We start from the raw sequence: 25,983 nt of genomic DNA, 5'->3' as shown, positions 1-25,983 counted from the left end.
TGCTTGTCAACCTAAAATGAGAATCTATTATAAAAATATAAAATGAGACTGTAATGACATCATTAAATGTAAGATAAAAACCATTACGTTCTTTTAAGTATCTATTCAGCAAATATTTATACAGTCAGGCCGAATACTGAGTTCTAGGGAGATGCAGCTAACCAAATAAACTAATTGCCCTCCCTCTTAGGACTTAAATTTCAGTGGTAATAATAGATAAGTAGACCAAAATTTAAGAAACTTACTGTGTAGAACAATAAAAGTGGGTGGTAGGGATAAAAGAGTAGCTAAGTGGGACTGATTGAAAGAAGAAAATTCCATAGTAGCCAAAAAATAAAATTTTGGAAGAACTTTAATGAGAAAACTTGGCCTTCATGAAGAAAACTGCAAAACACATATATGGCAACTATTATTATTTGAAATACTAGTTTTCAGGTTGGTTTACATGCTCCAAAACAATTTCACTAAAAATCTAGGATTTTTTTTGATCGGGCAGTCTTGATAATTCTGAGCTTCAAATGGAAAATAAACTTATAAGAGTAGTTAATATTTTTAAAATGAAAAACAAAAATGGACATCTTGATTTAGCAGATGCTAAAATTTTATTAGGAAACCATAATAATGTGATACAGTTCTGATATAAAAATAAGACATTAACAGAAGATATAGAGACTTCTGTATAACAACAAACACTTCTAGGCCAGGCTCTCTTCTAAGCACTTTACTTTTCTTTATCACACTTAATTCTGGAAAGAACCCCAAGAAATATGTTACTAACGTTGCCAGTTTACAAGTGAGAAATCCAAGGCACAAAGAGATTAAGAGACTCAAATCACAGAGGAAGTAACATAGTAAAGCCAGGATTGGATTCAGGCAGTGTGGTTCCAGATCTGTTCTAATACCAACCAAGCTATGCTACATACTATTCCAGTAAAATTTGAGAACATAGAAGCCAACAAAGAAGGAATTAAATAACTACTTTAGAGTAATTAAGTCAGATTTTTACTTCACTCCCACACACCAGAATAAATCCTAGATGGATTTAAAGAATTTTGTCAAATGTGGAAGGGATTTTTAAAAACCTAGTATAAGACACTTTAATCAGTTGAGTTCTGGATATGAAATACATTTTCTTTCTTAAAAACTTAAAGCAATTAAAGAAGTTACAAAGAAAAAGATAGACTGCACTATAATAAAATATAAAATTAACGTGAAAATATGACAAGAGATTAATATCCTTAATATGTAAAGGTATCTGACAAATTCATTTTTTAAAACACTATTTGAAGTTTAAATATAAGCTTATTTGTCTTTTATGAGCCATTAGCAGCTTGCTTCTTTCAATTTTAGGAATCCCATGACATATTTTATTAATTTCCTGCATGGGTCGACCAGGTATGCCAAATTCTTTGTTTAAAATAGAGATTTCAAAAGACTGAAAAAAGAACAATATCAAAGAACTGTGAGACAAGAACAGAAAGTATTACTGCATAATGAGAATACTCGTAGGAGAAGAAAGACATGCCTTTCAACAAACGTAAAAAGTTCTTTGGAAAATGATACAGGTCAGACTCAGAAAAGGCAACACAATATTGAAGAAGAACAAAACGGGAGGATTACCTCAAGACTTAGTATAGCACTACAGCAATCAAGACAGTGTGGTTTTGGTGAAAGAATAAATAAATAGATCAGTGGAACAGAATAGAGAACCCAGAAATAGACCCACATAAGTATAGTCAACTGTTCTTTGACAGTGGAGCAAAGATAATCTTTTCAACAAATGGTGCTGGAACAACTGGACATACACATTCAAAACAAATGGAATCTAGATACAGACCTTATATCCTTCACAAAAATTAACTCAAAGTGAATCACAAACCTAAATGTAAAACATAAAACTGTGATATCCCTAGAAGACAACTGGATAAAACCTAGATAAATGTGGGTATGGCAGTGACTTTTTAGATAGAACACCAAAGGCATGATCCATGAAAGAATTGATAAGCTATATCTACTTCATTTAAATTACAAATTTCTGTTCTGTGAAAGATAATATCAAGAGAATGAGAAGGCATACACTGAGAGAAAATACTTGCAAAGGACATACATATGGTGAAGGACTGTTATCCCAAAATACACAAAGAACCACTGAAACTCAACAGTAAGAAAACAGAAACCTGATTTTTAAAATGGACCAAAAACTTCACAGATACCACACTAAAGATGATAAAGAGATGGCAAATAAGCATATGAAAAGATACTCCAAGGAAATACAAATGGAAACAATGGGATAACCTATTACCTGATATCACACCTATTAGAATGGCCAAAATCTTAAACATCAACACCACCAAATGCTGACAAGGACTTGGAGCAATAGGAACTCTCATTTAGGAACTCTGGTGGTGATGCAAAGGAGCAAGTACAGCCATTTGGGGAGAAGTTTTGCAGTTTCTTACAAAACTAAACCTACTCTTCTTACCATACAATCTAGTAGTAACCATTGATATTTACCCAATGCAGTTGAAAACTTATATCCACACAAAAATCTATACATAGGTGTTTACAGCAGCTGCATTTATAATTGCCAAAATTTGGGAACAACCAAAGTAGCCTTCAGTAGGTGACTAGATAAGCTGTGGTACATTCAAACAATGGAGTATTATTCAGCACTAAAAAGAAACGAGCTATCAAGCCATGAAAAGGTGTGGAGGAAACTTATATGTATACCACTACTAAGCAAAAGAAGCCAATATGAAGAGTCTACATAATGTATGATGCCAAATATATGACATTCTGGAAAAGGCAAAAGACAGTTGAAAAAAGATCAGTGGTACCCAGGGGTATGTGGGTGAAATGAATAGGTAGGGGGCGGGGAATGGAAAAAGGAAAAATGGAAATAGGTGGAAAAATCCTCTCTGGATTTTTAGCTTGTGAAACTGTCTCTATGATAATCTGTAATGGTGGATGTATGTCATTTTAAATTTGTCCAAACCTTGAGAATGTATAACACCAAAAATGAACCCTAATGTAAACTGGATATTGGAGGATGACGTGTCCTTGAAAGGTCATTGGTTACAATAAATAGACCACCATGGTGAGGCTTGTTGATAATGTCAGAGGCTCTGCATTTGGGGTGGAGGGGTAATGGGAAATCTCTGTATCTTCCTCTTAGATTTGGTGTGAAGCTAAAACTCAAAAAAAAAAAAAAAGTCTATTAAAACTTTTTTTTAAAATAAGTTTTATAGTTATAAAATTTTCTCAATCTTTGAGTAGGGTAGGGATTCCATTTGTGATGAAACATCAAGATTTAAGATTAAATCAGCAATGCTGATATGTTTAAGGATGATGATCATTAAAAGCAAAACAAAGCTGGAAACATCACATCCAGACTTCAAGCTATATTACAAACTAATCATCAAGACAGTATGCTACTGGCACAGAAACAGACACATGGATCAGTGGAGAAGAATAGAAAACCCAGAAACAGACCCACAACTATATGGTCAACTAATCTTTGAGAAAGCCAAAATGAATACTCAATGGAAAAAGGTCTCTTCAACAAATGATTTTGGGAAAACCGGACAACAACTTACAAAAGAATGAAACTGGACCACTTTCTTACACTATACACAAAAATAAATTCAAAATGAATGGAAAACTTAAATGTGAGACAGGAAACCATCAAAATCCTAGAGGAGAACAAAGGCAGCAACCTCTTTGACCTCAGCCATCTCAACTTCTTACTAGACATCTTGCTGGGAGCAAGGGAAACAAAAGCAAGAATGAACTATTGGGACTTCATCAAGATAAAAAGCTTCTATGCAGCAAAGGAAGCAATAAAACTAAAAGGCAGCCTACGGAATGGGAGAAGGTATTTGCAAATGACATATCTGGTAAAGGGTTAGTATCCAAAATCTGTAAAGAGCTAATCAAATGCAACACCCAAAAAATAAATAATCCAGTTAAGAAATGGGCAGAAGACCTGAACATTTTTCCAAAGACGACATCCAGATGACTAGCAGATACATTTTTTTTAAAGATTTTTATTTATTTGTCAGAGAGAGTGCCCAAGAGCACAAGCAGGGGGAGCGGCAGGCTCCACTGAGCAGGACCCTAGGATCATGACCTGAGCGGAAGGCAGAGTGAGCCACCCAGGCATTCCTAGCAGATACGTTCTAAAAAGATGCTTAACATCAGTCATTCTCAGGGAAATAACAAAGCAAAACCACAATGAGAAGCCACCTCACTCTTGTCAGAATAGCTAAAATTAACAACACAACAGATGTTGGTGAGGATATGAAGAAAGGGCAACCTCTTACACTGATGCAGCTACTCAAAAACAGTATGGAGGTTCCTCAAAAAGTTAAAAATAGAACTACCATAGGACCCAGCAATTGTACTACTCGGTATTTACCCAAAGAATACAAAAATAGTGATTCCAAGGAGCGCGTGCACCCTGATATTTATAGCAGCATTATCAACAATAGTCAAACTATGGAAAGAGCCCAGATGTCCATTGACAGATGAATGGATAAAAAAGATGTGGCATATATATACGATGGAATGTTACTCAGCCATCAGAAAGAATGAAATATTGCCATTTGCGACAATGTGGATAGAGCTAGTTTATTATGCTAAGCACAATAAGTCAGAAAAAGACAAATACCTTATGATGTCACTCGTATGTCAAATTTAAGAAACAAAACAGATGAACAGAGGGGAAAGGGAAAAGACAGGAATGCAAACCATAAGAGACTCTTAACTGTAGAGAAAAAACTGAGGGTGGGTGGGGGATGGGCTAAATGAATGATGAGTATTAAGGAGGGCACTTGTGATGAGCACTGTGTATTATATATAAGTGATGAATCACCAAATTCTACACCTGAAACTGATTTTACCATATGTATTAACTAGTATTTAAATAAAAAATGAAATTTTAAAAAAAGAATGATAATCACTTTTTATAAAAACAGACTTATAACTGAGCTCCATTAGGCTCCTTAGGGAGCATCAATATTAGGATGCTGAGTAAATTTGTGGGTTACTTACAGATTTGGCCAATTTCTTTTTTCAGTGTTCATACTGCTTATCATAATCATCTCTATTAGTTTTTTTAAAGATCTAACATGCAACAGTTCTGAAGGGATGATAATTCATAATTATTCTTTGCTGATTATAGTCAGAATCTCCTGTAGAGAGCAATTATTTACTAGAGACTGCTTTGGTATTCAATTTTTGCAGCCCTTGACAACTGTTAGAACTATAGTGAGTAAAAACAAAGACGACCAGCTAGAATGTAAGAGGATAAAGAGCTCTGATCTATAGAGTTAAAGGAATCTACACAAATACAAAACAACATGGAATCTTCTCTCTGTGGAAAATAACACAAATGATTTCTCAATATGCCAGGAAGTAACACAATCCTCAGACAAATAAACATGGACAAACAAATTTTTAAGCCAGATTCTAGATTCCCAATTCCTGCCTTTGTCACAAGATGAGTAGACCATAAAGTTGAAACCCAGATTCTAACACTCAGCTACCAGTGTGGAGAACAGTTAATTATGTATAAATCAGAATTAGAAACAAAATTAGATTTGGCCAAGATTCAGATTTGGCGGGGCACCTGAGTGGCTCAGTGGGTTAAAGCCTCTGCCTTCAGCTCGGGTCATGATCCCAGGGTCCTGGGATCGAGCCCCACATCAGGGTCTCTGCTCCGCGGAGAGTCTGCTTCCTCCTCTCTCTCCCTGCCTGCCTCTCTGCCTACATATGATCTCCCTGTCAAATAAATAAATAAAATCTTTAAAAAAAAAAAAAAAGAATCAGATTTGGCAAGCAGGAACCAGAAAGAGCATATAATTGTCAAACAGGAGACCTCAGAGGAGACTGGGAGGGGGAGCGAAGGACTCAAGAGGTCCTGGTCTGGATGAAGGCCACTTTTTAGGCTTCCCAAAATAAACTTTCAAAGAAAACTCAGAAAGATTTTGTTATTCTTCACACAAATTCATTTATGTGAAGAACAAGTCAGTAGTTTTCCAGGAACAAAAGTGAAAACGGGGTTTGTAAGAGAGGAGAGAAAGGAAAAAAAAAATCCCACATACAATCTGGAAACAGTGAATCTCATGTACCTATTTTGGAGGATAACCTGATTTGCTAGTATGTCACGAAAAGACCAGTCTAGGCAGTTTCTTGATTGTTCTTGAAATATTAAAGAAAATTCCATTGGTTTTAGAGTTCAGAAAATGTTAAACATTTTGTCACAGAGTTTAAGAGACTGTTTTTATAAAATATCTTCCCATGTTCTTCCATTAGCATTTCTACCTTTTATTAGGCTGGGCCTGAAACATTTCCCTCATCAGAATTCTTTAGGTAGAAGGCAACCAGGTTAAACTTTTTCTCCTCCTTCTCTAAATGTTGTTCATGTTTCAGAAGTTTTTTTTTGTTGATGACTACAATATTTAATTTGCAGATATTATATTGTATAAATGTAAAATCCTTTTGCCCTTTAATAGTTCCCCCATACTAAAAGTCATCTGAATTATACTAATTACATAATGCCAGTTAGCTATTCTACCAAATGTTGAATTTAAATATTTTAAGCTTTATTCATAAATGTTCTCATGGACTCATGAACTCAATAGACTCATAAATGTTCTTTCAAGATGGCTTGATAATATAGTCTGACTGGTTGAATGTATAGTAATTGCCTGAAGTTAAATCCTTTTGTCTTTTTTTGAAGAATCTTTTATTAGAATATGATAAGCAGTCAGAGCAGTTGGATGTGGAAAAAGAACGTGCTAATAATTTTGAGCATCACATAGAAGACCTTACAAGACAATTAAGGAATTCAACTGTTCAGGTAAAATTTTTTGATATATAATTGACATATAACATTATGTTACTTTAGTTTCAGGCATACAACATCATGATTTGTATATAGTGAATACCTGTCACCATACATAGTTAATTTTTTCTTGCAATTAGAATTTTAAGATTTTACTTTTTAAAGTAAAAAAATTTTTATTACTTCATCGAGATCAAAAGCTTCTGCACAGCAAAGGAAACAGTCAACAAAACAAAGAGGCAATCCACAGAATGGGAGAAGATATTTGCAAATGATAGTATAGACAAAGGGCTGATATCCAAAATCTATAAAGAACTCCTCAAACTCAACACACACAAAACAGATAATCATGTCAGAAAATGGACAAAAGACATGGACAGACACTTCTCCAATGAAGACATACAAATGGCTATCAGACACATGAAAAAATGTTCATCATCACTAGCCATCAGAGAGATTCAAATCAAAACCACATTGAGATACCATCTTACACCAGTTAGAATGGCCAAAATTAACAAGACAGTAAACAGCACGTGTTGGAGAGGATGTGAAGAAAGAGGAATTCTCTTACACTGTTGGTGGGAATGCAAGTTGGTGCAGCCACTTTGGAAAACAGTGTGGGGATTCCTTAAGAAATTAAAAATAGAGCTTCCCTTGTACCCTGCAATTGCACTACTGGCTATTTACCCCAAAGACAGAGATGTAGTGAAAAGAAGGGCCATCTGTACCCGAATGTTCATAGCAGCAATGCCCACAGTCACCAAACTGTGGAAAGAACCAAGATGCCCTTCAATGGATGAATGGATAAGGAAGATGTGGTCCATATACACTATGGAGTATTATGCCTCCATCAGAAAGGATGAATACCCAACTTTCATATCAACGTGGATGGGCCTGGAAGAGATTATGCTGAGTGAAATAAGTAGAGCAGAGAGAGTCAATTATCTTATGGTTTTCTTATTTGTGGAGCATAAGGAATAACACAGAGGACATGGGGAGATGGAGAGGAGAAAAGTTGGGGGAAATTGGAGAGGGAGATGAACTATGGGAGACTGTGGACTCTGAGGAAATAACTGAGAGTTTTGGAGGGGAGGGAGGTGGGAGGTTGGGTGAACCTGGTGGTGGATATTATGGAGGGCACTTATTTCCATGGAGCACTGGGTGTGGTACATAAATAATGAATTTTGGAACACAGAAGAGAAATTTAAAAAAAAATGTTTTATTGTGTTATGTTAGTCACCATACAGTACATCATTAGTTTTTGATGTGCTGTTCCACGACTCATTGTTTGCCCAGTGCCCCATGCAATCCATGCCCTCCTTAATACCCATCACCAGCTCACCCATCCTCTCACCCCACTCCCTTCTAAAACCGTCAGTTTGTTTCCTAGAGTCCATAGTCTCTTGTGGTTCGTTTTCCACTCCGATTTCTCCCCCTTCATTTTTCAGTTCTCTTAATGTCCTCCATGCTATTCCTTATGTTCCACAAATAAGTGAAACCATATGATAATTGACTCTCTCTGTTTGACTTACTCACTTAACAATCTCCTCCAGTCCCATCCATGTTGATAAAAAAGTTGGGTATTCATCCTTTCTGATGGCTGAGTAATATTCCACTGTATATATGGACCACATCTTCTTTATCCCTCTGTCTGTTGAAGGACATCGTGGCTGTTTCCACAGTTTGGCTATTGTGGACATTGCTGCTATGAACATTAACTATATAGCACCATGCTGTACATTACATTTCATTATTTATTTGTTTTATAAGTGTAACTTTGTACCCCTTGACTCCCTTCAGTGATTTCACTCACACCCCACCCTGTGCCTGTGGCAACCACATATTCTCCCTCTCTCTCTCTATGGGCTTAGCTCTTCTTTTTTTTTTAATTCCACATATAAGTGAAATCATACAGTATTTGTCTTTCTCTTTCTGACTTATTTCACTTAACATAATGCCCTCAAGATCCATTCATGTTGTCACAGATAACAAGATTTCATACTCTGTATGGCCAAATAATATTCTGTTGTATGGATACACCACATTTTCCTTATCCATTCATCCATCAGTGATCACTTAGGTTGTGTCCTTAGCCTGCCTATTGTTAGTCATGCTGCAGTGAACATGGCTGTACATAGATCTTTTTGAGTTAGTGTTTTTGTTTTCTTTGAACAAATACTCAGAAGTGGAACTATTGGATCATATGGTAGTTCTGTTTTTAATTTTTTGAAGAACTTCCCATATTGTTTTCCACGGTGGCTGCACCAATTTACATTCTCACCAGCAGTACACAAGTGTTCCCTTTTCTCAACATCCTTGGCAACACTTGTTTTTGGTTGGTATATTTTTTTTAATAATAGTCATTCTAACAGGTATGAGATGATATTTCATTGTTGTTTTGATTTGCTTTCTCTAATGATCCATGATGTTGAACATCTTTTCATGTACCTATTGGCCATCTGTGTGTCTTTAGGAAAATGTCTGTTTAGATATTCTGCCCATTTTTAAATCGAATTCTTTGGTCTTTTGCTATTGAGTTGTAAGAGGTCTTTATTTAGGATATTAACCCATTATCAGCTACAAGATTTACAAATAATTTCTTCTTTTCAGTAGGTTGCCTTTTCATTCTCTTGATGGTTTCCTTTGCTATAAAGAAGCTTTTGAGTTTGATGCAGTCTCATGTGTTGATTTTTGTTTTTGTTGCCTTTGCCTTTGGTGTCAGGTTCAAAAAATCATTGACAAGACTAATGTCAAGGAGCTTATTGCCAATCTCTAGGAGTCTTACGGTTTCAGGTCCTACATTCAAATTTTGTGCCATTTTGAGTTAATTTTTGTGTAAGGTAAAAGATAGTGGTCCCATTTCATTCTCTTGCATATGTCCATCCAACTTGCCCAACACCATTTATTGAAGAGACTATCCTTTTCTCATTGTATATTCTTGGCTCCTTTGTCATAAATGAATTGACCATATATACATGGGTTTATTTTCGGGCTCTTTTTTCTGTTTCATTGATCTGTGTGTCTTATTAGGCCAGCACCATACTATTTTGAGTGCTATAGTTTTATAATACATTTTGAAATGAGGGAGCATGATACCTCCAGTTTTGTTGTTCTTTTTCAAGATTGCTTTGGCAGTTTGGGCTCTTTGGTGGTTCTGTTCAAATTTTAGAATTGTTGTTCTAGTTCTGTGAAAAATGCCATTGGATTTTGATAGGGATCACTTTGAATCTATAGATTGCTTTGGTCAGTATAACAGTATTTGTACTTTCAGAAAATATTAATACTTCCAAACTATGAGCATAGAATATCTTCCATTTATTTGTATCATCTTCAGTTCATTTCATCAGTGTCTTATAGTTTTAAATATACAAATCTTTCACCTCTTTGGTTGAATTTGTTATTAGGTTTTTTTTTTTCTTTTAGATGCAGTTATGTGGGATCATTTATTCTTAATTTCTCTTCCTGATAGTTTGTTATTAGTGTATAGAAACACAACAGATTTCTGTATATTGATCTTATATTCTGCAGCTCTACTGAATTCATTTATTACCTCATATTTTTTGTGGAGTCTTTAGAGTTTTCTATACATAGTATCCTGTCATCTGCAAATAGAGTTTTACTTCTTCCTTTCTAATTTAGATCCCTTTTCTTTTTCTTACTTATTGCTGTGGCTAGGATGTCTAACACTATGTTAAATAAGAGTGGGAATCTTCTCTTGTTCCTGATCTGAGAGGAGGAGATTTTCATCACTGAGTATGATGTAGCTGTGGGCGCATCATATATGGCCTTTATTATGTTGAGGTACATTCTTCTACACTCACTTTGTTGAGAGGACTTTTCAGGTAATTTTAAATTGAGTAAATGCAGACGTGAAAAATGTAATAAGTATATTTCGATTTCAAAATTTTTGCATAAAAATTAAAATTAAATTCATTAAAATTAATAGAAACAATTTCATTTTGTTCTTCCCATTGTTGGGAGAAGAATATGATAAAAAACTGGCAACTCTCCTGTCTTATCTATTGCTCTAATCTCCACTCCCTGGGTGTTTGGTTTGCTTTTTGTTTCTTTTTTGCCTTTTCCTCTGCCAGTGCGCCTGGTCTCTTGTAATGTTTGGCAAATTTATTTTAAGATTTTATTTATTTATTTGACAGAGAGAGATCATAAGTAGGCAGAGAGGCAGGCAGAGAAGAGAGGGGAGGAACAGGCTCCCTGTTGAGCAGAGAGTCCGATGCGGGACTCGATCCCAGGACCCTGAGATCATGACCTGAGCCGAAAGCAGAGGCTTAACCCACTGAGCCACCCAGGCGCCCTATTTTAACAGTAATAACGTTTTAAACTTATTCTTGATTTTACATTATGTGGAATTGTTTTTGAAATCTTTATTTTCATACTCTGCCAGTAATCTTATAATGTATCATTTTATTCTCCCTCCCCTATACATATTTTCTACATGTTTACAGTAGTGAATCATTTGTCATTCTAGTGCGAAAAATTAAGTTCTGATAATGAAGATCTCTTAGCTCGTATTGAGACACTGCAGTCTAATGCGAAGTTATTAGAAGTACAGATTTTAGAAGTCCAAAAAGCCAAAGCAGTGGCAGACAAAGAACTGGAAGCCGAAAAACTTCAGAAAGAGCAGAAGATAAAGGTAAAAACAGGCCTGTGGGATTAGTTCATGTTATATAGTGATATTTTCATCATTTAAGTGAAGGAAATACTTCGTAATGAGTAGCATTTGTGAATACAAGAGTTCATTAATTCCTTTATATATAATGTATGTCAACTATGAAGTTGAGAATCCCAAGCTATGATTTTGGGATGCATGTTTTTTAAATATTAAAAGATTTTCAAGCTTTTTATATTACAGTATGTCAGATTTATTCTGTAGACCCTTGCAAATACGTTTTTAATGTTGGTTTGTTTGGGGGGTGGAGTGGTGATACTTTTATTTTTAATTGCAGGAGCATGCCAGTTCCATAAATGAACTTGAAGAACTTCAACTGCAGCTTCGGAAGGAAAAGAAACAGCTTCAGAAAACCATGCAAGAATTAGAGCTGGTTAGAAAGGTAAAATAAAACACCAGATTCAAAACGGAGGTCAATATTCACAGTGTTAAATAATTCTGATAGTTTAGAAAGGAAATATTTCAAAAATGAGGTTTTTGAGGAACTAACATAATCGTGTATAAATTGTTAGCCTCGAAAGAATGAAAGTTTAAGATTTCTCTCAGTCCTATCTTCTCAGAATAATCTAGGCTCACAGATGGTTTGATACCTCATTTTTTTGTCCAGGATTATTATAGGACACATGAAGTTTTAATTAATGTCAAAAGTTGGAATTCGTATTATACTTAAAACTTTGACTAGTTTTTCTCTGCTTTTTTCAAAGATGAGGCTAAAAAGCAGGGTGTTGTAAGAGTTGCTTAAATGTTAATGTTTTATAAATAAGAACTCCATGAGTAGAACTGTCAATTGTGATTAATGAAAATTCTGATGAAATTTGATGAAAATACTTTATAAAAGTACAAAAATAGAAGGTACCAACTGTAACTTCTTCATATGATGTGTAAACTTACTGTGTTACAGAAAAGCATTAATAGAAAGTGTTTATTCCTTTGGCATAATTTACAGGTATGCAATTAGCAATATTACAAATAAGATTAACTGATCTACTATTATGTGGATTTTTTATTTCTCATACGTGTAGGATGCCCAGCAAACCACATTGATGAATATGGAAATAGCTGATTATGAACGTTTGATGAAAGAACTGAATCAAAAGTTAGCTAATAAAAACAGCAAGATAGAAGATCTGGAGCAAGAAATTAAAATTCAGAAGCAGAAACAAGGAACCCTGCAAGAAGAAATGAGTGAGTACTTTACCTTACCATAATTTCGTTATAACAGAATACAGGCGAGCAATATTAGTTGTGCATTTCACCAGTCTTTGACTGCCAGCAGATCTTTCACACAGTGCTAAATATTCTTAAGGACCAGGAGGGTTGTAAAACTTTTTTGTTGTTGTTGAGTACAGTCTGTGTTGGTGCATAATGCAGTCTGTGTTGGTGCATAATGCAGTCATTTACGTAAACATTTCTTAAGTACCTGCTGCATGAGTGATACAAAGATTTTTTAAAAAATGGTCTTGTCCATGATTTGCTGGTTGTCAGCAGAGTGGGATCATTGAAATAGCAGTGAAATCTTTTTGAGGTGATTATATTCCATTCTCTCCATAAAATAATTTCTAGCTTCAAGCATGTAAAATTATATATCCCTTTAGGCACCCCTTCAGCCACATCTCATAAATTGGTATGTTGTACTTTTGATTTTAATTCAGCTCAAAATATTTTTAAATTTCCTTTGGATTTCCTCTTTGACCCATGGGTTGTTCAGAAGTGTGTTGTTTAATTCATTTAACGGAATTTCACTTGTCTTTCTGTTAATGATTTCTATCTGAATTCTTTTGTGGTTAGAGAACATACTGTGTATGATTTCAGTCCTTTTAAGTTTATTGAGTTTTGTTTTATGGCCCAGAATAAGATTTCTTTTGGTGAATGCTCCTTAGGCACTTGAAAACGTGTTCAGTATTAGTTGTTGGATAGTGTTCTAACTAATGTCAGTTAAATCAATTCAGCTGACAGTTCAGGTTTTCTATATTTTTAATGATTTTCTGACTACTGCTCTACCAAGTACTGAGAGAGACATGTTGAATTTCCTGAACATAACTGTGGGTTTCTTTCTCTTTTCACTTTTGTCAGTTTTGACTTCATGTATTTAAGAACTCTGGAATTAGCTACATATACATTTAGAATCATTACTTGCTCTTGGTAATTTAATTTCTCTATTACTGTAAGGTGTGTTTTTTTATTACTGGTAATACTTCTTTTTCTAAAGTCCACTTTGATATTAATATAACCACTCCAGCTTTCTTTTGTTTCTTGTTTACATGGCATGTTTTTTCCCATCCTTTAACTTTCGACCTAAGTCTATAGTGTTTCTTTAAGATAGCATATAGTTGAGTCTTCCTTTTCTCTCCAAGCTGACAGCCTCTGCTATTTAAATGGAATGTGTAAGTCATTTATTTTTAACATAATTATTTATGTGATTAGGTCTAAACCTACTACCTTGCTGACTGTTTCTGTTTGTCTTATAGTTTGTTTCCTTTTGCCTCTTTTTCTGCCTTCTTTTCAGTTGAGTAATTTATATGATGCCATTTTTATCTCCATTATTAGCTTATTAGCTATATCTTTTGTTAGTTTTAGTGGATACTTTAAGCTTTATGTCATGAGCTTATTACAGATTACTTCTAAGTAAATTATACCACTTCATATGTAGATTAAGATTCTTAGTAATACTGCTTATTCCCTCTTTTGTTCCTTTATGCTATTTTGTCATACATTTTACTTCTACATGTGTCATAGACATAATAATTGTGTTATTTTTGTTTGAAAATAGTTATCTTTTAAAGAGAGATCAGCAAACCAAGACCCACAATAGCTGTGTGTCATATGAAGGTTTTATTGAAACACAGCTCTGTCCATTTGCATCATCTATGGCTGCTTTCATGCTACTCAGAACGGTTGAGTAGTTGTAACAGAGACTCTATCACCTACAAGCCTATCATATTTATTATCTCACCATTTAAAATGTTTTCTAATCCCTGTTGTTTTTTTAAAGATTTATTTATTTGAGTGAGAGAGAACATGAGAGGAGAGAATGTCAGAGGGAGAAGCAGACTCCCATCGGAGCTGGGACCCCGATGCGGGATGCAATCCCAGGACTCCGGTATCATGACCTGAGCCGAAGGCAGTGGCTTAACCAACTGAGCCCCCTAGGCACCCTCCAATCCCTGTTTTAAAGAAATGAAAAACCAGAGAATTTTTTTTTTTATATTTGCCCACATATTTACCATTTCTGGCGCTCTTTATTCCTTCACCCATATCCAAGTTTCATCAAATAAAACTTTCCTTTTGCTTGAAGGACTTCTTTTAACATATCTTTTTTTTTTTTTTTTTAGATTTTTTTAATTTATTTGTCAGAGAACACAGGCAGGGGGAGCGACAGGCAGCAGGAGAAGCAGGTTCCCTGCTGAGCAAGAAGCCTATCATGGGACTCGATCCCAGAACCCTGGGATCATGATCTGAGCTAAAGGTAGACACTTTACCAACTGAGCCACTCAGGCGCCCCAACATATCTTATAATTTAGGCTATAGGCATTGAATTCTGTAATGTTTTGTTTGCCTGAAAAAAAAGATCTTCATTTTTAAAAGATAGTTTTGCTGGGAAGCATCTGGGTGGCTCAGTCAGTTAAGCATCCGTTTCTTTGTTTCAGCTCGGGTCACGATCTCACAGTTGTGGGATTGAGCCCTGTGTTGGGCTTTGTGCTCAGTGTGGAGTCGGCTTCAGATTCTTTCTCCCTCCCCTGCTTACCCTCCCGGTACATGCAGTATCTCTTTTTCTAAAATGAATAAATGTTTAAGAAAAAAAAGATAATTTTGCTGAGTATGGAATTTTATGATGTGCCTTGGTGGGTCTTTTTTCACTGTTTATATCCTGCTTGTGTTTTGTAGAGTTTCTTTGTTATATGTAGTTTTTCTAGTTATCTTCAAATGTATCATATTTTTCACCGTTATTTACTTTACTATTTTTTGGTCTAAATCCTCTTCCTTTTTTTTTTCCCCAAGACTCCAATTACACACATTAGACCACTTGATATAGTTTCATAGGTTAGTGATGCTGTTTATTTTTTTCTTCACTTCTCTCCTTTTTTCACTTTTATTAAATAGAATATAGTTTCGATTCTAGTCATTTCTTATTAAATAGCCTTTAAATTCTCTCATCTTCAGGGTCTAATATGTTATTACCATCCAGTGATATTTTTACTTATTTTTCATCTCTGGAAATTCCAATTGTATTTTTTTGTTCTTGTTTTTTTTTTCACTTGTCTTTTCATTATGTTCATGTTTTCCTTCAAATCCTAAAGAATATTCTATAATTTCTTGTTCTAATTCTACTGATTATATTTTTCTCCTGTTATAAGTAATATTTTCCTGCTTCTTTGCATGGGAAATAATTTTTTAAATTGGTGTGAATTTTACATTGTTGAATGCTAGATTTTTTGTATTCATTTACAGAGTTAAACTTTGTCAGGTCATTTGTGGATCACTTTTATCCTTTTGTGGCTTGTTTTTCATCTTTTTTAAAATAAGTGTGGCGTACACTTTCCTATAGATTTAGTTCAGTCCCTCACCTAAGGTGGGGAATCTTCTGATGTCTACTGAGTGCCCGTGTATTAAACGAAGTCTCTTTACTTTGGCTGGTGGGAACAATTTATAGCCCTCTGTGAGCCCTGGGAATTGTTCCAGTTGTAGCTCCGTATTCACTGTTCTTTCCCCAGTCATTATTCTTGCATCTCAGCAAGACTACTGCTCTATTTGGGATTCCCCTCCTGTTCCACAGTCCAGAAATTGCCTCCAGACAGAAAGCTAGAACTATAACAGGGCTCACCTTATTTACCTTCTCAGAGATCACAGCTAGATTTCAGGAATTTTAATATAGTTTGTTCAGTTTTCTAATTGTTTACAGCAGAAGGTATATCTAAGTCTTGTTACTCCCTCCTGATGAGAAGCTGAAGTTCCATAAAATGATTTTCGTTGGCTGCAAAGATATTACTGTACAAGATTTTAGATACATAAATGATGAGGAAATGGGATAAAAGGAAACATTGAGATGTAGGACTATACAGTGAAGTCAGATATAAGATCAAGACATAAAGTATATGTTTTGTGTACTTTTGGTATCACTAAGGTCTCCATAAATTGGCTTTGAGCTTCCCAGAAGCCATGCAGATGTGATGCTCGTCAGCAACACAGCTTTTCCTGGTACTTAGATGTGTGAGAGAAGTTTTTTTAAAGACATTTTTAATAAAAGGACCACTGTGTCATATGCGACAGTGCTCCAAGACCTAACTTAAATATCACTGTGTATCCACAGAGCTTTTTAGAAAGCCCAGGCACAAATGTAAAGAATCAGAATCTTAAAAAGGTGGGGCCTTGAAATCTGTGTTTTCAAAAGTCTCATATGTGATTTTTGAAGTTAATGCTACCTTAGGAATATCAAACTCCCAGAAATAGCCAAATTAAAGCCACCAAATCAATAAATAATGTTTGGTAAGAATCTATTTTACATATAAAAACAGACCATGAACTAGGAGTTTTCAAATTCAAAGACTAATAGCCTAGAATGGCTTATAAAGTGAAACGAGGGACCCCTGGGTGACTCAGTTGGTTAAGCATCTGCCTTCGGCTCAGGTCATGATCTCATGGTCCTGCGATCGAGTCCCACATTGGGCTCCCTGCTCAGTGGGGATCGTGCTTCTTCCTCTGCCTGCTGCTCCTCCTACTTGGGCGCTCATTCTCTCCCTCTCTCTCTCTCTCTCTCTCTCACACACACACACACGCACACACACACATAAAATATCTTTAAAATAAAGTGAAACAAGCGAATTTAACCTTTACAATGATTGCTTATTACAGTGGGGGTTTCCAGATTAACAAGTTCACTTATTTTGCAGAATGAGCTAAATTAAGTTTCACTTGTGTGGCTTAAATGGTTTTATCTACTCAGGCAATTTTCAAACCCTGTATCCATTTTATATTTAATTTTAACAGAAACCACTGATAATCTGGACTTGTATTCTCAGTGGCATTCCCATAATAAATAAAGTAGCACATCTCCCTTGACTACTTTGTAGTATTTCATTCAGCCTGTAGCCAAATCAGTAAAGGTGATTCCATGAATAAACAAAGCATTGAAGCCCCATATGCAGAGTTCTGATGACATACCTGCATCCAGGGGAAAAATTTAGAATACTCAGGTAATTGAACGGATTGTAGAGTTTCCAGACAATTCATTATGTATATATCTTTCGTTATGCACATACCATATTTTCCAACTATTTTCCTGATGCAAATTGAATAGTAGAGCTCTGGGTTATATTCCTGCAATGTAAATATTTGGTTTTGTGAATTAGTGAATGTGTATATTTTTGATCATTAACTAAGCTGAAAGAGAAGCTGTTGATACCTTAGAAAAACTAAAAAGGCAAGCTTTTTCAAGAAGGCCATCCACGTCTCATTGATAAGTAAGTACAGAAATGAGTGCAAGCAGTGAGTGCTCTTTAAGAGTTCAGAGGGCGGGGGCGCCTGGGTGGCTCAGTGGGTTAAAGCCTCTGCCTTCAGCTCAGGTCATGATCCCAGGGTCCTGGGATCGAGCCCCCACATTGGGCTCTCTGCTCAGCAGGGAGCCTGCTTCCCCCCCCTCCCCACCTCTCAGCCTAGTTGTAATCTCCGTCTGTCAAATAAATAAAATCTTTAAAAAAAAAAAAAAAAAGATTTCAGAGGGAGAAGATTCTGTAAATTCAAACAATCACAAGTTGGGGCTCGAAGTAGATCTTAAAGGTAAGGTTTGGAGAGAAAGAGCAGACTGAAAAAGGGTATTCCTTTCTGAAGCCATGAAATACAGCAAAATGAATGAGCAGAATGAAATATAGTATAATTTTAGAAGTCTTGACCAGTTGGAGTGAAAGGCTTGACCTGTTAGGGAGAAGTGAAGTATAATGAGGAAGACATTTTTGATCCAATTTGTGAAGTACCTGAAATCAACCAGAATATATTTGGGTCCTTTTTGAAGACAATGGAGAAAGATTGGTCTGCCAGCATATCAGATTAATTAGAATGGTATAGAATCTGTCAAAAGCCACCAGGCTCATGGGAGCAAAGGTCTTGGAAAGCTGAGTTAAGGAGTTGCAGTGGAGTAGGAAAAGGATAGGAAGCATTCTGGACAATGTTCTGTGAAAAAAGAAAAAAAAATGTTGCCTAATAAATGAGCAACACACATTTAATCTGAGACCCCTCCAGCATCTAACTTTCCACCTTAATTCTCATTACTCTCTCACAGATAGAGGACTGCTCATTTTCCCTGAGACATGATTTGTTGTGTTTTTCTGTAACTGTATCTCTTCTATAAAGGAAATCTCCTTTCATGCCCTCCCCCTCCTACCTCATGCCCACCCTTTAGAACCCTTCCTAATCTTAAATGTTTCCTGTTCTATGAAATTTTCCTTGTCCTTTGCAAACTTTGTATAACCTTTAGCCCCTGTGGACAAATTTCTTTTGTAACATTTATGTTTTGTTTTATGTTATTATGTGAAATATTTTCCCCCAATTTCATTTTTATCCTTTGAGCTCAGGAACTAACTATATCTAATCACTATTCCTAGAGCACTTAACAAAGGTTTCGTATGTAGTTTGTGCTTTATAAAATACTTTTCAGAATTGAGCAAATAGTTGCCAGGAAATAACTAAATTAGACTTATCATAAAAAGGCATAGCTAAGATAATATTCTTACAGTATTCCTGTTCATGTTTACCAAGTAATAAGGTCTATATACATGGGTTTAACTACATAAAGTTAATCATTGCTTATAAGATATTTTAGTAGCACAATTACATAGTGCTGATATAACTGGCCTAGACCAGGTGTCAAGCACTCTTTTTCTTGAAGAACCAGGAAATCTTTCTTCATGGCTTCACAGGCCCCATGGTCTCCATCATATACTCTTTATTTCTTTCACAACAGGCTGTGGCCAGATTTTGGGGTACCTATGATCTAGACCATGATCTAGATCTATGGTCTAGATCATAGGTACTGTTAGCGTAAAAGTTTTTTGTTTTTATCATGGTTCAGTTTGTTCCTTAGTGAACTGTCACTGACGGTCCCATCCTACAAAACAATTAGTATCACAAAAACAACCAGGTGTGTGCCTCTGCAGTGATACAATTGGAAATACATAGTCCCACTTTTGAGGAACTTCTTAAAACTAAAGTTTTTATCTTTTTGATATACTCTATGTATATAACTTCATTTTAAAGGTACATACTGAAATATTTACAAAGGATTTCTTGTGAAGAATCAAAAACAAACAAACAAAACAGAACCAGGAGGGCACAAGGATTAGGCGAGGGTATAGGTTAGGAGTTGGCAAACTTTTTCTATCAAGGGCCAGACAGTAAATATTTTGGGCTTTGCAGGCCATCTTGTAGTCTCTATAACCATCATTGTGTTAAGCAGCTATGAACAGTATGTAAATAAATAAGCTTGACTGTGTTCTAATAAAACTCTTTACAAAACAGACAGCAGCCAGATTTTAACCTATGGGCCACAGTCCTGTTCTGGGTAATAAGATTGGCCATGTATTGGTAATTGTTAAAGCTGACTGATAGGTACAGTGAGTTTATTTTACTGTTGTCACAGTTGTCATGTATGTTTGAAATATTTCAGAATAAAAAACTAAGACAAGTTTCTTTTATTTATTTATTTTTTTAAAAAACAAGTTTCTTTTGAAGATGGGTTAATACCAAGAGGAAAGACTTATCATCCATTTATTTAAATTCATTCATAAAAATTATTTAAGGGCACCTGGGTGGCACAGTCATTTGAATGGCTGACTCTCTGGTTTCAGCTCACGTCATGATCTCAGGTCAGGGTCATGAGATCAAGCCCCACATTGGACTCTGCGCTCAGCACAGAGTCTGGTTGAGATTCTCTCCTTCTGCCCCTCCCCCCTCCCCCCCCCCCGTGCTCTTTCTCTCTCTCTAAAGTAAATAAATAAATCTTCAAAAAATTGTTCAGGGGCACCTGGGTGGCTCGGTGGGTTAAGCCTCTGCCTTCTGCTCAGGTCATAATCTCAGGGTCCTGGGATCAAGCCCCGCATCAGACTCTCTGCTCAGCAGGGAGCCTGCTTCCCCCTCTCTTCCTGCCTCTCTGCCTGCTTGTGATCTATCTCTCTCTCTCTCAAATAAATAAATAAAATCTTTAAAAAAAAAAATAAAAGCTGGGTACCTTATTTAAAAAAACTGTTTAATCTGTTCTGTAATTATTTTCTTTGCTAGCTTCACTACAGTCTTCAGTGCAACAATATGAGGAAAAAAACACCAAAATCAAGCAGTTGCTTGTGAAAACCAAAAAAGAACTGGCAGATTCAAAGCAAGCAGTATGTTAATTTCCCAATTCCATATTTCATTGTATGTATTTATTAATTACTTCTTTTTTAAATTTAATCAAAATTCTAATTCTGTAGGAAACTGATCACTTAATACTTCAAGCAACTTTGAAGGGTGAACTGGAGGCAAGCCAGCAACAAGTAGAAGTCTATAAAGTAAGATTCTTTTTACTTTTTAGGATTTACAAAAAAATTTCCACATAGAAGTAAGCTACTATGTGGGGAATTTTTTAAATATCTTTACGTACATATTTTTATACACACACATTTTTTCCCCCTAGATATCCTTCATTTGAAAAAGTAGAAGCAGTAAGTATGGCATATAACTGGAGTATCCCCTTAAGATGTAGCTTAAGCTAAAGGGGATTTTGGAAATCTTTGGGGCAGTAAAAATAAATATAACATAAAATATAAAATAAACATGGCCCCAGACCTGCATCTGAGCTTTTTATATGATCTGAGTTTCTGAAAGTCACAAGAATAAAAATGGTTTAACAAAAAAAAAGAATAAAAATGGTTTTATATATGTATGTGTATACATGTTATATGTATATTTATATTATTTATATATTTTATATCTATATATTTTATATATAATGTGTATATATTTATTTATAGTATATATTTATAGCATATCTATTTATAATATATATTTATATATCTATTTCTATAGCTATAATTTACATATTTATATATTTTTTACATCTATTTTATATATGCTTATATATAAATCATATCTACATATAGTTTTATCTATTAATGTGTATTTTTATACCCATTTTTATATTTTTATCTAGATACCTATATATATTTTTATATCTATTTATATATCTTTATATCTACTTATACTATTTGTGTATATTTTTATATGTATTCAATAAATGTTGAACTGTAACAAACAGTCTGGAATTTTTTTTAATCGTGGTTTTAATTTAAGGAAAACTGAAATAATTTATTGGGAAAATGTTCTATTATATTCCCAGTACTCTTTCAGTAATAGTAGTTTTTTATCACTTATATACACTCATGATTCAAAACTCAAGTATGTTTTTAGGGGTGCCTGGGTGGGTTAAAGCCTCTGCCTTCAGCTCAGGTCATAATCTCAGGGTCCTGGGATTGAGCTCCACATCGGGCTCTCTGCTCAACAGGGAGCCTGCTTCCTCCTCTCTCTCTCGGCCTGCCTTGCTGCCTACTTGTGATCTCTCTCTCTGTGTCAAATAAAGAAATAAAATCTTAAAAAAAAAAACAAAACTCAAGTATGTTTTTAAGGAAAGTCTCTTTAGCCAGTTTACTAGAGCTTAATTGAAAGGTTTTGCCCCAGATTCAGCTGGCTGAAATAACCTCCGAGAAGCACAAAGTTCACGAACACCTGAAGACCTCTGCGGACCAGCACCAGCGCACACTGAGCGCATACCAGCAGAAAGTGACAGCCCTTCAGGAAGAGTGCCGCGTTGCCAAGGTACGTGCCTCACACAGACCCAGCAGACAGATGTTACCACCTAGCAGGCAGTTCACATGAGGGCTGTGGTCTCGCCTTTTAGGATTTGCTGTTGTTTAAGAGCACTTGTTAAAAGTAAGTACCTGTTGCAGCTCATCTGACCTGAACCCCAACCCCATCCAATCCTGTCACTTGCATAACCTTTTTTTTGTTAAAAGGGAAGACGTGGGTACATGTTGTTTCCATTTTAAACTTGTTTTGCAATTTCTGTGTGTAAGAGTTATTTTCTTTTAAATTTATGCTTTATATACTTCTTTCTGAGGGCCAAATGATCATAAACTAATACTCTGATAGAATGGTTGTGAGGGCCTACTTTCTTCGGCATGCAAAGCAGACCCAGTACAGTAGCTTTGTGAGAGGTGCAGCTTTGATATGAGCCAGTTTGGCAGAAGGGTCCCAGAAGATCACACTGGGAAAGTAGAAGACCTAAAATTTCATTTTTCCTGCTCTCTTTGGAAATCTGAAGTTCGAGTGGCTTAATTTCTTTGAATTTATTTTTCTTGTATTTATGAAAAGAGGAACTCTCCATATGTGAAAATCTTTCTAAGGTTTCAAAGGCAAATAGTGCCATTATAAAATTTATGGGTACTGACGCTACCAGGAGGAGAACATGGTAGAAACATCTTTTGTCAAACAAAATTCTATCATTCAAATGCTTTTAAAAGGTTTTAAGACTTGGGCACCTTGTGGCTCCGTTGGTTAAGTGTCTGGCTTTGGCTCAGATCCTTATCCTAGGGAACTGGGATCTAGCCATGTGTCTGCCTTCCTGCTGAGCAGGGAGTCTGCTCTCCCTCTGCCCCTCCCCCTGCTTTTGCTCTCTCTCTCTCTCAAATAAATAAAACCTTTTTAAAAAAAAAGTTTTAAGGCCAACAGAAGCACACTTTTTAAAGGAAGTTAATCAAGGGGCTAAGGAGTGTTGGACACTTTACTCATTTTCTAAAACACATTTTCATCTTAAATCATTACTCTGAAAGAAAATAAGATTATGTTACAATGAATCTGCAATGGAAAAATTATTCTTTCTTTTAAATGTTATAGGCAGAACAAGCTGCTATAACCTCTGAATTTGAGAGCTACAAAGTCCGAGTTCACAATGTTCTAAAACAACAGAAAAATAAATCTGTGTCTCAGACTGAAACTGAGGGAGTTAAAGAAAGGTAAGGTCTAAATTAAAAGAAACATCCAGGGTTCCCCCCTTTCCTCCAAAATAGATTCTCTACCAAGTAGGCTGAGAATCCTGCTTTGATTTCATTTGACTGAGGAATTTTACATGTAATGAGAGCAGAGTTTCTTGGCTTCATTCTTTCTCCAGGCAGCAACAGGGAAACATCTCTCTGAAGGGCACTGTTACAGACACATAAAACTAATATGTAAGCAGCGAAACCAGAAAATAGGCTAAGTAGTGTTATCTTGTTGTAGCAGGAACCGGTTAGAGCAGAAATACATTAAAATTACATTATAATTAGTTTTTCCAATTTTGAAAACTGAGAAATAGAAGAATAAAATTGCTTCCTTGATATACCCACCATTAATTAGGCTAAAAAGAATTGCTTAAAAACATTTTATTTATTTCAAAAAGTTTTAAATTCTGTACAAAATTCTAGCCTAGAATTACATTTTTCTTCTTAAATTTATGGCTCTCTCAATTATGTTTCAGTGGTATCTTGTTTATCGCATCTTTAACATACAGATCATTTTTAAATTATTCAAAAATACACTAGGAATATGAAATAGGATAATCTATAGCATGTGTGCTTTGTTTTTTAAGTAGAGGTTCAGTATTCAAAGTAATTTTACATCTGCCTCTTACTGTTCTAAGTAGGACTAAATATCTGCAGTGTTTGTATGATGCTTTTCATTCAAATATTTATTAAATATGGGAACTGTAGACTGAAAAATGAGATATTTTCTCTGTTAATAGCTCATCTTCAAATTTCAAAGTGAAATTGAATATTGACACCTTTAATACGAAAATGTCAGCATTTGCAAGAGCCTTTTTTGATTATGCTGGAATTTTGGATTCATATTATTTTAATGTAATGTTTTACATTCCTTCTGTTTTCTTATGCATAAGATAGTTTTTTCTAAAAAAGGAAACTCAGTGAATTGTATCAGTTGAGACAGAATGAGGGGCATTCACTATTTGTTTTTTATACCATTCTCATAATGGTTGGCTTACAACTACGTAATTTTTTTAAAAGCATAGTGCTATAACACAGTAGGCCATTTGATGGTATTTAATAGTCTCTTCTCCATTTGAGTATGAAATTTGTAAGTTCAGAGATGTTTTGAAAATCTGCAGGGCCTAGGATGTAAAATCTGACTATAACATATATTTAATCCTAGTCTTCGAATTCTCCCAGTTATTCGATTTCCTTTAGAATCGTCCATAATAGGGGCGCCTGGGTGGTTCAGTGGGTTAAAGCCTCTGCCTTCGGCTCGGGTCATGATCCCGGGGTCCTGGGATCGAGCCCCGCATCGGGCTCTCTGCTCGGCAGGGAGCCTGCTTCCCCCTCTCTCTCTGCCTGCCTCTCTGCCTACTTGTAATCTCTATCTGGCTTGTGATCTCTGTCTTTGAAATAAATAAAAATAAAATCTTTAAAAAAAAAAAAAAAGAATCGTCCATAATAATAGCAAGTGTATGACATTAAAAAATGAAATGATTAAAGTAATAAAATTTATTTGAAACCACAAAATCAGGTTTACCTCTTCTAAAACTTTTTGTAAAACTGTTTGTTTCAGAGAACACCTGGAAATGCTGATTGATCAACTAAAAATCAAATTACAGGACACCCAGAATAACTTACAGATCAATGTTTCTGAACTTCAAACATTACAGTCTGAACATGATACTCTCCTAGAACGGCATAACAAGATGCTTCAGGAAACTGTGTCCAAAGAAGCAGAACTCCGGGAAAAGTAAGGTTGCTGGCAGTACTAACAGTGTTTGCGCTGGGCAGCAAAATGTTTCTTTGTTGGAATTCCTAATGTGTTGTTCCTTGGGATAAATACAAATTGAAAATAAGAAATAGATCTTTCTGGGGGCACCTAGGTGACTCAGTTGGTTAAGTGTCTGAGTCTTGATTTCTGCTCATGTCATGATCTCAGGGTCGTGAAATGGAGCTCCTGGGATCTTTTTCCTCTGCCTCTTTTTCCTCTTTCTAAAAAATAAATAATAATCTTAAAAAGAAGAAGAAGAAGAAATAGATATTTCTAGAGGCTTAGTAACTTTGTTTTTCTACCTTAAAGCCCCCTCCCATTTTGATTGTTTTTATATACTTCACTTTTTTAAGAACAGTTAATTTTATCTGTTCATCCAGTAATCTGTTTCTCTTTTGGCCTTCATGGACAGAATGTTTCTTTAAAAATAAAAAGAAAGAAAGAAAGAAAGGAAAAAACCACTTTCCAACTCAGGTGTCAAATTACAAGCATTTTTCTTTTTCTCTAGAGGAAAACATTCACACAGCTGCTGACTCAAAAAGAATATGGCACTTACCTTTGCAACTGTTTTCAACTTGTCATATTGTTACCTTTTGTTAATCAGTACTTTAAATAGGCATCAGGGGTATTGGCA

The 25,983-nt window shown here is 35.3% G+C and overlaps 1 protein-coding gene across 1 annotated transcript in view; it reads left to right on the top strand.

Moving 5' to 3' along the window:
• LOC308337841 (GRIP and coiled-coil domain-containing protein 2-like) overlaps positions 1-25,772 on the top strand; it is a 40,912-nt gene extending 15,140 nt beyond the window's left edge. The window contains exons 10-18 of the mRNA XM_080831380.1: positions 6,743-6,862; positions 11,334-11,498; positions 11,812-11,916; positions 12,557-12,719; positions 20,802-20,902; positions 20,990-21,067; positions 22,233-22,370; positions 23,448-23,566; positions 25,152-25,772. Of these exons, the coding sequence (XP_080687506.1) occupies positions 6,743-6,862; positions 11,334-11,498; positions 11,812-11,916; positions 12,557-12,719; positions 20,802-20,902; positions 20,990-21,067; positions 22,233-22,370; positions 23,448-23,566; positions 25,152-25,332 (1,170 nt within the window). The 3' untranslated portion in view covers positions 25,333-25,772. The remainder of the gene's footprint in view (positions 1-6,742; positions 6,863-11,333; positions 11,499-11,811; positions 11,917-12,556; positions 12,720-20,801; positions 20,903-20,989; positions 21,068-22,232; positions 22,371-23,447; positions 23,567-25,151) is intronic.
• The last annotated feature ends 211 nt before the right edge of the window (positions 25,773-25,983 follow it).

This window comes from Martes martes (assembly GCF_963455335.1).
Source record: "Martes martes genome assembly, contig: scaffold_380, whole genome shotgun sequence".
Classification (NCBI taxonomy): domain Eukaryota; kingdom Metazoa; phylum Chordata; class Mammalia; order Carnivora; family Mustelidae; genus Martes; species Martes martes.
Note: the sequence above shows the minus strand (reverse complement) of the source record. Positions and strands in the feature narration are given on the sequence as shown.